This window comes from Globicephala melas, chromosome 3 (genome assembly GCF_963455315.2).
Source record: "Globicephala melas chromosome 3, mGloMel1.2, whole genome shotgun sequence".
NCBI lineage: Eukaryota > Metazoa > Chordata > Mammalia > Artiodactyla > Delphinidae > Globicephala > Globicephala melas.
This window is the reverse complement of record NC_083316.1, coordinates 90121669-90135189: the sequence shown is the minus strand read 5'-3', so window position 1 is coordinate 90135189 and position 13521 is coordinate 90121669. Positions and strand designations below refer to the sequence as shown.

The following is a 13521-nucleotide window of genomic DNA, read 5'->3' as shown; positions in this document are numbered from 1 at the left end:
TTTTTCTCCTTCATCACTTTCAGTATGTCCTGCCACTCCCTTCTGGCTTGTAGGGTTTCTGCTGAGAGATCAGCTGTTAACCTTATGGGGATTCCCTTATGTGTTATTTGTTGTTTTTCCCTTGCTGCTTTTAATATGCTTTCTTTGTATTTAATTTTTGACAGTTTGATTAATATGTGTCTTGGCATATTTCTCCTTGTATTTATCTTGTATGGGACTCTCTGTGCTTCCTGGACTTGATTAACTATTTCCTTTCCCATATTAGGGAAGTTTTCAACTATAATCTCTTCAAATATTTTCTCAGTCCCTTTCTTTTTCTCTTCTTCTTCTGGAACCCCTATAATTCGAATGTTGTTGCGTTTAATGTTGTCCCAGAGGTCTCTGAGACTGTCCTCAGTTCTTTTCATTCTTTTTTCTTTATTCTGCTCTGCAGTAGTTATTTCCACTATTTTATCTTCCAGGTCACTTATCCGTTCTTCTGCCTCAGTTATTCTGCTATTGCTCCCATCTAGAGTACTTTTAATTTCATTTATTGTGTTGTTCATCGTTGCTTGTTTCATCTTTAGTTCTTCTAGGTCCTTGTTAACTGATTCTTGCATTTTGTCCAATCTATTGTCCATTCTATCTCCAAGATTTCGGATCAACCTTACTATCATTATTCTGAATTCTCTTTCAGGTAGACTGCCTATTTCCTCTTCATTTGTTAGGTCTGGTGCATTTTTATCTTGCTCCTTTATCTGCTGTGTGTTTTTCTGTCTTCTCATTTTGCTTATCTTACTGTGTTTGGGGTCTCCTTTTTGCAGGCTGCAGGTTTGTAGTTCCTCCTGTTTTTGATGTCTGTCTCCAGTGGCTAAGGTTGGTTCAGTGGGTTGTGTAGGCTTCCTGGTGGAGGGGGCTAGTGCCTGTGTTGTGGTGGATGAGGCTGGATCTTGTCTCTCTAGTGGGCAGGTTCACGTCTGGTGGTGTGTTTGGGGGTGTCTGTGGCCTTATTATGATTTTAGGCAGCCTCTCTGCTAATGGGTGGGGTTGTGTTCCTGTTTTGCTAGTTGTTTGGCATAGGTTTTCCAGCACTGTGGCTTGCTGGTCGTTGAGTGAAGCTGGGTGCTGGTGTTAAGATGGAGGTCTCTGGGAGATTTTCGCCGTTTGATATTATGTGGAGCTGGGAGGTCTCTTGTTGATCAGTGTCCTGAAGTTGGCTGTCCTACCTCAGAGGCAGAGCCCTGCCTCCTGGCTGGAGCACCAAAAGCTTTTCATCCACAGGCTCAGGATAAAAGGGAGAAAAAGTAGAGGGAATTAGTAGAAGTATGAGGAAAGAAAGAAGGAAAGGAGGGTAGGAAGGAAGGAAGAAAGAAAGAAAGAAGCAAAGAAGGAAAGAAGGCAAGAAGGAAAGAAAGGAGGGAGGGAGGGAGGGAGGAAGGAAGGAAGGAAGGAGGGAAAGAAGGAAAAAAGACAGAAAGAAAGAAGATACAGTAAAAATAAAATAAAGTATAATAAAGTTATTGAATTAAAAACTTCTTATTTAGAAAAAAAAAAAGGGACGGAAAGAACCTTAGGACAAATGTTGGAAGCAAAGCTATACCGACAAAATCTTACACAGAAGCATACACATACACCCTCACTAAAAGAGGTAAATGGGGAAAAATCCTAAATCTTGCTGTCAGAGACCACCTCCTCAATTTGGGATGATTCGTTGTCTAAAGGAGGGAAGGAAGGACGGAAAGAAAGAAAGAATGAAGGTAAAGTATAATAAGGTTATTAAAATTAATTATTAAGAAAAAAAATTAAAAAAAAAAACATGGACGGATAGAACCCTAGGACAAATGGTGGAAGCAAGACTATACAGACAAGATCTCACACAGAAGCATACACATACACATTCACAAAAAGAGGAAAGGGGAAAAAATCATAGATCTTGCTCCTAAAGTCCACTTCCTTAATTTGGGATGATTGGTTGTCTATTCAGGTATTCCACAGATGCAGGGTACATCAAGTTGATTGTGGAGCTTTAATCCGCTGCTTCTGAGGCTGCTGGGAGAGATTTCCCTTTCTCTTCTTTGTTCTCACAGCTCCCAGGGCTAAGCTTTGGATTTGGCCCTGCCACTGCGTGTAGATCGCTGGAGGGCGTCTGTTTTTTGCTCAGACAGGATGGGGTTAAAAGAGCCGCTGATTGGGGGCTCTGGCGCACTCAGGCCGGCGGGGACGGAGGGGCACAGAGTGCGGGGCGGGCCTGCGGTGGCAAAGGCCGGCGTGACTTTGCACCAGCCTGAGGCGCGCTGTGCGCTCTCCTGGGGAAGTTGTCCCTGGATCCCGGGAACCCGGCAGTGGCGGGCTGCACAGGCTCCGCGGAAGAGGGGTGTGGAGAGTGACCTGTGCTCGCACACAGGCCCCTTGGTGGCGGCAGCAGCAGCCTTAACGTCTCCCGCCCGCCTCTGGGGTCCGCACTTTTAGCCGCGGCTTGCGCCCGTCTCTGGATTCCGCGCTTTCAGCCGCGGCTCGCGCCCGTCTCTGGATTCCGCGCTTTCAGCCGCGGCTCGCGCCCGTCTCTGGAGTTCCTTTAAGCAGCGTTCTTAAACCCCTCTCCTCACGCCCCAGGAAACAGAGAGGGAAGGAAAAGTCTCCTGCCTCTTCTGCAGGTGCAGGCTTTTCCCCGGACTCCCTCCCGGCTAGCTGTGGTGCACTAACCCCTTCAGGCTATGTTCAAGCCGCCAACCCCAGTCCTCTCCCTGCGCTCCGGCCTCAGCTCTCAGCCCCGCCCGCCCCGGCGGGTGAGCAGACAAGCCTCTCGGGCTGGTGAGTGCCGGTCGGCACCGATCCTCTGTGCGGGAATCTCCCCGCTTTGCCCTCCGCACCCGTTGCTGTGCTCTCCTCCGGAGCCTCGAAGCTCCCCCCTCCGCCTCCCGCAGTCTCCGCCCGCGAAGGGGCTTCCTAGAGTGTGGAAACTTTTCCTCCTTCACAGCTCCCTCCCACTGGTGCAGGTGCCGTCCCTATTCTTTTGTCTCTGTTTTTTCTTTTGCCCTACCCAGGTACGTGGGGAGTTTCTTGCCTTTTGGGAGGTCTGAGGTCTTCTGCCAGCCTTCAGTAGGTGTTCTGTAGGAGTTGTTCCACGTGTAGATGTATTTCTGGTGTATCTGTGGGGAGGAAGGTGATCTCCGCGTCTTACTCTTCCGCCATCTTCCGCCTTCTCCTCCAATCCTTTTTAATGCCTCTCCAAACAGCTAGAGCCAACCATTCGGGGATGGCAACCACGCCTTCGGGCCCTAGCAGCGGCAGCCGAACTCCAAATGGTACACTTTAATTGGCTCTGTGAATTGCAGAGCCTGAACACTGGATTGGGTTTTCCACTCTGTCCTTTGCTCACTAGCAAAGCTGAATTTGTTAAGCACACTTGTCACATTATAATAATAACATGGTTCTTTGGAGTAGGTAGATTCAAATTCCACAAAAATGCAGTAGACCGTTTACTAAATAGTTGCATCCATCCTAAAGTATTGTACAAATAGTTTTCTGAAAACTAGGAAACATAAAGGATTTACATTCAAATGTATTAGCAGTCTCATCCTTTAGTGCTTTAAGTACAGTACTCAGTAAGCTAAAGGCACTATCTAAATTTGGGACATTTTATGCTGTACTGTAATTATAGATGGTTACTAGGAATTGGGTTAGACTGAGACACAGGCTCTTTAAAATTAGGAGCATTATCCTATGATTCATGCCCTGTTATTCAGGTAATATATTTGTATTGAGGGGTCCTATCATGGCAATGTTAGCTATCCCCCAAATAACTGAAAACAAGGATGAAACTCAAAAAGCTGTCTTCGAGCAGCCACAATAGAGCCCATGCTTCAGAGTTCAGTTTTGTTATCAAAGAGAGCCTGGTCAGACACTCAGAGCTTCTCAGATTTGCACAAAATTCAAGCTGATAGGGTTATCTGAGTTCTCAGCCAACAGCAGATTGGCAACACTTTGGTAGGTGGGCTTTCTGTCTTTAGAATGTACGCTCTGCCCACTGTTTCCACAGTGGGAGCTGGTTCCAAGGATGCAGCCTTGAGACCGTAATGTGTTGCTGAGACCATTTGGATGGTATAGGTGATTGAACCTAGTTAAAGCATCTACATAAACCTTAAGATTCTGGAGGGCAGGTGTGGAGATCTTCTCTCTTGCAGCTGCCGAAGAGAAACCTCCTGTGTAAGTTTCCTTGCTTGTTGAACTGCCACCTGCCAATCTGGAGTGGCCTGCCTCTTTCTCAGGTCTTCCCCAACCTTGTTCTCCATGTATGGGGGCCAGTTTGCAAACCAGCATAGCCGAAACCTGGGCAGCAAGTGGGGGAGATGAAAGAACTATAGGAAGTGGTCATAAAGCACCCCCCCACACACACCAAAAAGATGGAAGGGGAAAAATAAGTTCTAGTTCTCTGGGAGTAATTTAATGCAGTGCGCAGTGCTTTTCAAACTGTGTAGAGGGTAAAAATCCCTCTACAATTTTTTAAGGAATTTTCCAGACCGTCACAGACTGATACTTTTAAAACTACAATAATAGTAAATTATTAAAAAGAAATAAATATATAGGCATTAATTTTTTTACTAGACTGAAAAGAAAATTAACTGTCAAATTTTGTAAAAGTTTCTAAATATATATTCTTTATTTCTGTACTCTAGTTAACAGTTTGCAGAGGGGATGTATCTGCCAACCACACCTTGGGTGGGACTGATTTAGTGTAAAGGCAAAGAACTCTACACCACCTAATAGTTCTCAGAGCATTGCTTCCTCTTGGTCTGCTACACTGATGATGTATGTGTTGATTGTATTATATCACGTCACCATCATTATTATATTAATTCATTCTAGTTAGGCAAATACATTTTTTCTTTTGAAAACAGTAAAAAGCAGGGAAGAAACTTTAGCAGAATTTCCATGCAAATACTTGAAATATATAAGGATATAATGCATAAGGATAAGAGAGAAGCCTCACTTATTTGGAAAATTCCCAGGTGTGGCGGGTTCAAAGACCCTTCAGGAGCACACATGCAGTTGGGAAAACTGGTTTTATTATTTGTTGCAGAGAGAGAACACACACCCAGAGGACTATGTGATGTCTCAGTTAGAGGGTGCTAGCGTAAATCTATTATAGGATTTGGACTTTGGTTGGGTGATTTGGGGGAGGCTCTAAAGAAGCAGGGATTCTCTTTAGATTTGATGCTGCCAGAAAGTAGGGGCAATTCTGATTGGGTATTTTGTGGGTGGCACCGTGACTTTTTGTCTGTGCTTAGAAACAAAAATATCAAGTGGCTTTGTGTATTTATCAGAGCAATATTGTCTGAGGTTGATATTCCGTGAGTTTATATCCAGCAGGAGAACAAAATGACCTGTGAGCGCCAGACCAGCTTGTAGTAATATTGATGTCAAGTCAGTTCCGGAAGTCAGAGGCTTCTTTTTTCTTTTTCAGTGATAAGTAAAAATGGTATCATATAAAATTAAAAATCAAGCTTAAATATTCTTCATTATCTAAATCCTGATCATTTCTTTACCAAAGGCTTTTGGGAATTTTCTCTGGTGATGGTGTATAAGTTTGTTAACGAGAATTTTTGACCTCACTGAATGGTCTCTAGCCATGCAATGCACAACACATGATTTAAAAAAAAAACAAAGTATTGATTGTTTTAAATTAATTAGTCAAGCTGTCCACAAGTTTCAAAACATATCTACCTATATATGTATTCAGAATGTTTGCAACATGAGGGATGTCAGGCATCCAGGCTCAGACTGCTAGAGCAATTTGAGAAAAGAATTTCATTTATATGGGTTCCACTTTTGGGGGAGACTCTACCACAAAGCAGAAAATTGAGTTATTTAGATGAAATATGTACATATACTGAAGTCTGCATGTCTCAGTATGATGTCTTACATTATTTTAGAATAAAGCTTTTTTTTGGGAAATTCTAACATTCTAAACACCGACTGGTTTCCATTTGCTTTTGTGGATGATTTTTCCCCTGAGTCGGTAGCCTTGTGCAGAGACTTTATCTTACTCCTGCCTTTATTGCCAGCGTCTGTGTTCCTGACATAATGTAAATCAATACACATCTGTGAGACTTAAATAAGCAGTTGACTAGAAACTTAAAACTAAGTTTAAAATTTTAAACTTAGTTTAAAATTTATATATGAACTTCTGGCTTTCTCTCTTAAGAGTACTCAACGTGAAAACTTTAAGTATAGTCTTGATGTTATTTTGTATAGTAAATGAGAATTGTAAAATCCTTTGGAATCTCTTTAAGTGTTTGTTTTGAGCATAAAAGAATAAAATATCAGCTAAATTAGTAATTTGAGTACATATCACAGGATGTGTATTTGAATCTTTACTGTTGACAAAAATTCAATGGGAGTGCTGTGTCTAAAAATAAAATCAAGTTTCTTTGTACCAGTTACTTTAGCAGATCAGTTAAGTCTATGAAACTGTTAGGAAGCACTCTAAGAAAAAAACAAATAGCCCATTTGTTTTCTGATTTTGTAGCCTTTTAAAATAGTTACTTTGCAGACATTGACCACATCCAGCTAGGCAATATTTTGGTCCTTAAAGTGAAAATCCACATTTTAAAACCCAATTTGCTGTTTGATCATTGTTCAAACTTTCCCCTCTTCCCTCCCCCAGGTGTCAGGGAGAACTAGGTTTTAAGAAGCACAATTGTGTCTAATAGTTGTCCCTTAGCAGATACAGGATTTTTGTCACATTGTGGAACTGATGTCATTGAACACAAGGGATCCATGTGAGAATATATTAAGAATTAAGTTCAGATTAACTATATATACTTACAAAAATGTATTTAAATTGCTCTACTTGGTGTAACATGGTGTAGAAAAAATATGCATTTAAAATTTATTTTCTTGTTTATTCAAGTCAAAGAACTTGTTCTCAGATATATTTTATTTACAGGAACATTTGCAACTTAATCAGGAAGGATATGAAATTAACCACCTGCTCTGGCACTGTGTTGCTGCCTGGATTTGTGTTCAGAAGAATAATCCCCAGTTGAATAAGGTGCTTGAACATCTCATCTTTCATAAAACACAGCTTCAAGAGAAACACTGGTAAGAGGGATCCTATAAATCCAAAGTAACTCATGGGGAAACCTTTGTGTTTAAATGTTAAATAACCTTTGTGCTTAAATGTTAATCACACCTTAGTTGACTATGAAAAAAATTTATAATCTCAGTTCCAAAGGCAAGGGCAATTTATATATTTTGTATTAGTTCATTTCATCAATAAATTTTTCTTTTTTTTTTTTTTTGGCTAGATGAGCATGCTTGTATTGCGTTGTTTATCTTTATTAAAGGAAATTTGCTATTGAAACTTCATTCCCACATTTAAAACATCTTTTATTTTCCAAGTTGTTAAACAACAATGAAGTGCAGCTTATTATCCTTGGAGGAAATATACTAAGATTCTGTTTCTTTATGCCTTATTTGTAAAGTAGAAGAGAAATGACTGATAAGTGTTAGTTTCCTCCTATACATATGTTAATTTGAAAAGGGAAACAGAAGTCTTAAATTACTACAAAAGAGGGCATGGGTTAATGGAGGAAAGAAGAATTTTAAAGGAGTATTTCTGAGGAAATTGGTCGGAGGATATCCCTTTGCAATATTGAGGATGATCAGAGATTTGAATTCCTTTTCCACTACTAACAATAACAATAATATGTTGTGCCATAGCAAGTTGAAAATTCATATGTTTTTCTTAAAATTACTTCCAGTTTTTAAGTCTCTGGCAAGCCCACTCTGCACAACCAATTGTATATGTAAATTCTAAGAATCTGGTATATTTCTTCTGGACAAAAGCTGTTTTCCAGTTTCATTTGGATATTTTGGGGATTCTAGATCAAGTAAACATTTCTGGAGAATGGCTTAGAGCATGTCTAATTCCCTTGAAATAGCCTATTTTAGAGTCTTGGAAGACTCTAACTTGATTTAAAAATAGCAAATTATATTTCAACATATAAAAGTAAATATTGCATGACTTTGTCAGTTTATTTTCAAGGTATTCTAATAATTACCAAATAAACATGTTTAGATAACTGCTGAGATAGTAAAAGTGGCTGATTAAGAATATCTAATTCTGAAAGTCAAGAAATTGTTTCTTTAACCAATTTTCATTTTTACTATGTTGCATCAAACTTGATTTAATTTAATTTTTCAATTATTTCTCTTTGATAGGTTTTTTTTTTTTTAAACTTAGTATTTAATAGATTTAGGGGTTTTAGGGATAATACAAGATTATTCTTACTTTACAAATGAAGAAACTGAGGCCAAGTTTATTAGGCTTACTGGTGACTGGAACCAGATTTCAAGGTCCAGCATACCATTCTTTTTGGTATATCATCCCGCTTTCATTCTGGCTTCATTATTAAGGAGGTAACTGCTTAAAGGCATCTTGTCACTGAATCCTGACTTCTTTTTCTGGGAGGACATTGTGGAAATCAAGCATGGGAGGGAAAGTCAGTGTTTAGACAATGCTGAATGAACAGAGGAGTAAATGGAAAAAAATGGTGAAACACAGTGACTGTTCATAATAGACTGGAAAAGGTAATTGCTTAAAAGAGCACTGCCAAATAGTTTTGATTGTATTTCTTATATTTACTATTTTTTTCTCTTTTTTAAAGTTTTATTTACTGTTTTCTTAAGAAAAGAATTTGACTTTTTTTTTAAAAGATGACTCTAGTAAACAAAAATAACCTGTTGACATTAAAAATTTATCTTTTCAAGTTAGCAATTTGACTAACTTCTCTATTAGTCAAATTTTCTGTTAGTTATAGTGATAACATTATATCAAATATTAAAAAATTAATTTTTCTTTTTAAAAGTATTTAATTTATGTGACAGCCTATACAGTTTTCAAGAAGTCATTATTCCAGGCAAAACCAAACAAACTGTGATGTAATTATCAAAATCAAACCAGAAATACTTTTGCATTTATGGGAAAACTTTAATATTGGTCTTGTGTGCTCCTAAGATTAGGTACATGTGAGAAATTTTAAAAATGAACTGAACATATTTAGAATTAAATAGAAAAATTGAGACTTCAGGCCCTGATAGTAGATTAAGACTTTGTTAGGATTTGCTAGACCAGATAACCTTAAAATTGTGATAGTTGGTGGAAGATATCTTTGGTTTAGGACCTGAAATTCAATGCCAAGTGACTATTAATAGGAATAATGTAAGCAGTTTCATTTTCCATGCATATCAGTAAATTACCACATGATAGAAAAATGATCAGAGATTTAAAATGCAGAGGGAGACCATTCAACTGATTGATCAAAAGAAATTTCATTAATAGTGGCAAAAAGTGCTTGGGCCAATACTAGTGAGTGGTTTTCATATGCCCTTCTCCGATGCTATCCATCAGCAGATAATTCATCATGTGTGTACCTGCCTGACTCCTTATAACCCCCTTTATAAAGATCATACAGCACAAAAGGAAAGAAACAGAAGCCAGTGGTTTCAAAAGAATAGGCCCAGGACCCATGAAAAGACTCCAGGAAAGACTCACAGAATTAGAGCAACCTCTGCTCGACGAGAGACAGGGAATAAACTGAGGAAAGGAAATGTACTAATTACAGTAAATTATAAAATGGGGTGAAGAAGTAGAGAAAATGAGAATACACGAGCCGCTCCCAGTGTCACGCACCAGCCTTTATCTTGGAAGTTTAGCTGCCTTGTGCTGCAGATAAGCAGCTTGTGTAAGGCAGATTTCCATTTAATATGGTTAAATTTTATATGATGCTTCATACTCTCAATGCTCCACCCTGTGGTTTGGCCTTTTACGAACTGCCCCATTTGCTCTGGGGAGATAGGTCAAGCCACCGCAAAAGGCTTTCTAATTGAACATGAAAATAATGAATTGTGTTAATAATTGAATTATTAGCCAATGCGACTGCTGAGAAATGCAGCATGGCACTTCAGGAGAGCAGTATAATATATAAAATTATATCTCCCAAGCAAAATAGCTGATTTAATCGCTCCATGAATGTATTCCAAAAAAGACTGACAATTTAAAATTATACCGACATTGCAAGTGTTTTCCAGACATACAGTGTTTGTGTTTGCATCGAAATAAATTGAACAAAGAATCTGCTGCTTTGTATGGGCAGCAAGGCCTTTACTTCGGGACACATCACTGCCTTCTGCAATATCTATCTCCCTGAACCCCAGTAATTATAATGTTGTGTGATAGTCTAACCAAAACCCTTCAGACCAAAGTTTTCATCAATAATTCCTCTTCATGAGCTGAGATGTCAGTGAAGGTCCTCAGTCTTCTGATTCATTTCCGAGATTTCTTATTGACCCTTCAATCCTCTGAGCTAAATGTAAACATTTAGTCTGTATCAAGGGTAAATATATAATTTATGCTTTGCTACCTTACGGTGCAGTGAAAAAAGCATTCAACTTCAAATCAGAAGGCCTGAGTTTTAGTCTTATCTCTTGCTACCTGTTTAATTTTGATTGAGTCGCATGACCCCTATGAACAGGGTCTGCTCAGCAGTTAAACAGAGGTAATAGCCATCTCAAAGAGCTTTTGGGAGATTTAAATAAAGTAAGTAATATGAAAACACCTTTTAAAGTCTGGATCTCCCCTAATACTTCATTTCCTGCTAGTTCAAATCTGAATGATTTTTTTTCGTAAACTCCTACCTACTGAATTTCTGTCTCAGTACCTGACACATGTCCTCTCCTTAAGTTAACCAACTTGGGCACCTTGACTACATTTCAGAGCAGTTCCCCTGCTCTCCACTCCCACTGTCCCCACCTTGGGTTGGGACCTTATTGTCTCATGACTTTTGTAGCTTATTAACTGGTCTCTTGGCCTTATGTTTTCTCTTCAGTAATCTGTCATACTCTGCTGCCAGGGTTACAACATAAACATGATTATACCATTATCCATCTTAAGATTATTTAATAAGACCTGTTTTTACATGACACAGGGGTTGCAACTCCAATCAGGGTCTCTTAAATTGCCATGATTAAAAACAAACAAACAAACAAAAAAAACAAGAGCAAAAACAAAGACTGAAAGAAGGATCCTGTTACTGGGATTAATTACCACCAACTAGCCACACAGCCAGACCAAGTGCCTGGAAGAAGGCAATCAGTGAGCACCTAGGCCTTCTGAACAGCCATCATGGCCTGTCGACACTCCATCCTTTCATTCTCCCCCACTACCTTCCCTGGTGCGCCAGGAATGTTCTGTGTGTAGGAGAAAGAACCCTTTTAGCAGACAGGTTAAAGACTAGATTTTCACGTAGCCCATCTCTTCTGAATGTCAGAAATCAGGAAATGGCAAGAGGAACATATTCTTTAAACTAGTTTTCCTAAATGGTCAAAATCAGGAAAGAAATTCTGTCTGCTTTCTTCTCCATGTGCGGTGAAGATTGAGACTAATTTATTTGTACTAATTCTCCCCTCCCTAGCCTGTTAATGTAATCTTGAGTTTCTGATAACATTATAGTTAAATCATTACTTAAAATGTTCATTCTTCTCCTTAAAGAGTGGTTTATATATTTATTTAATTTGGGGATCATATTTATAAAATAATTTTGACTTATTAAAATGTATCTATTTTTCCCGCTCACTGTCATCCATTTAACACTAGGATTTTCCATTCTTAAGCTGTTAAATACTATTCCTTTCTTGGCTGGCTTGAGTAAATTTCTAAGCATGGACATAGGTGACCTATTTCATTAGGCAGGCCCTTGATTACATATGACCCTTGGCTGAATATAACATTTGTCACCATTTTTCCCCCTAAAAAGTTTAAGTACACTTTGTCTGGAAATAGGCTTCTATGCTCACAGATTTTTAATTCCCCTCTTTAAATCTCTAAATGTTGCTATGCTGTTTCCTACCTTTTAGTTATTATGAGATGTTCAAAGCCAGTCTTCCCCCTTTTTATCTGTTTTATTTTCAATCCAGAATTTTTTAGAAACACCTTTGTGATTTGGTAGTCAGGAGATAGATGCTTCCTCTTATGTCTCACTGACCGTCTTAGGAAGCTGCTGGGGCAAATCCTCTGCTTTACTTAGAGAGAAGCCCCCAGTGTGTGAAGCTGTGCACAGATGCTGTGGCTACTGGGCTACATTTCATGGAGGATTTCCATTGATTGCTCGTGGTTCACATGTGTTCCCAACTCCTGCCTCTCTGTGCTTAGGGTTTTTCTTACATGGTGGTGGAAAATCCATATATGCCTGCATTACATTTTAAATCAAACTTTGGGCTTCTTGGCATTGGAAAGGTTTGCCTTCATTTAGATCACATTTTCTTCATAGTTTTAAAACCCTTAAAATTTCTTTCTTTTTTTTGTGGTACTGTGGGTTTATTTTTCTTTATTTTATGTTTGGTTGTTTCAATAGGAATTAGATAGTAATGGATCTCAGTTTGCCAGTGGTTGTCTTCCTCTAAATTATTGAAGAATTGTTCAAGTTTGTTCCCTTCCACGTGTCATTTTTTGCAGTCACTTCCTTCGTTATGAATTTGAATTATATTTCTGTAATTTTAATTTCCTGCACCCTCTTGTTTTCTTATTATACCACCTTTCATCTCAGTATCAAGGCTTTTCTTTGTTGTTTGTTCTTCCTGGGCTTTATTAAAGATGCTTAAGAGTCTTGTAAAAATGTCTTCTGGCTCCTGGAAGAAATTACTTTCAGAGTTATGATCTTCTCTTAGTATTCAGACTGATATTCTCTTCAGTCCTTGCTATAATATATATATCTATATATATATTATACACAGGCCTCTCACTGCTGTGGCCTCTCCCGTTGCGGAGCACAGGCTCTGGACGCGCAGGCTCAGTGGCCATGGCTCACGGGTCCAGCCGCTCCGCGGCATGTGGGATCTTCCCAGACCGGGGCACGAACCCGTGTCCCCTGCATCATCAGGCGGACTGTCAATCACTGCACCACCAGGGAGGCCCCTATAATATATTTTTAAATCATCTCATGTAGGGCCCTCTCCTCCATTTTCTATTTTACTTATCTCAGAACTAGGGAAAATTTATATAAACTTGTCATTTTTAAAATAAGAGGTTTGTGTTCATAGCATACATTACAGAGGTTAAAAGCTACAACACTCCACATGCAGTATCATAGGGAACTTCCTGCATTCTCCCTATTCTTTTCTATTTAACTTGTGAGGAGAAAATGCACTCCAGCATTCCCATTACAGCACTCCTCCTCCCCACCCCGTGGCCCCTTTTCCTACACACATATCCCCACAAGCACTGTTTTCCATCCTTTTGTTATCTGGAAGTTGCTATCTCTGAATAAGTATGGAGAGATGAGGATAAAAAGCATAGAGATAATACTCTGGCTCCTTAAAAATTCAGTACCTCAAAGTTAAGGATTGGCTTATTTCTATGAAAAACATGGTAGACAGTAGAGATAATTTTTTCTTTACTTTTTTTCTTTTAACCTTCTTTTGGGAAACAAGGCTGCTGTGTTTCTTGAAGTGGCATGTGGCTACTCCTTCTTGCTGTTCTTA

At 39.1% G+C, this 13521-nt stretch overlaps 1 protein-coding gene across 1 annotated transcript in view; it reads left to right on the top strand.

Annotated features, from left to right (window-relative positions):
- The window catches only part of TMEM232 (transmembrane protein 232), a 389554-nt gene that overhangs the window by 22130 nt on the left and 353903 nt on the right, over positions 1-13521 (top strand). The window contains 1 exon segment of the mRNA XM_060295515.1: positions 6950-7083. Coding sequence (XP_060151498.1) covers positions 6950-7083 — 134 coding nt within the window.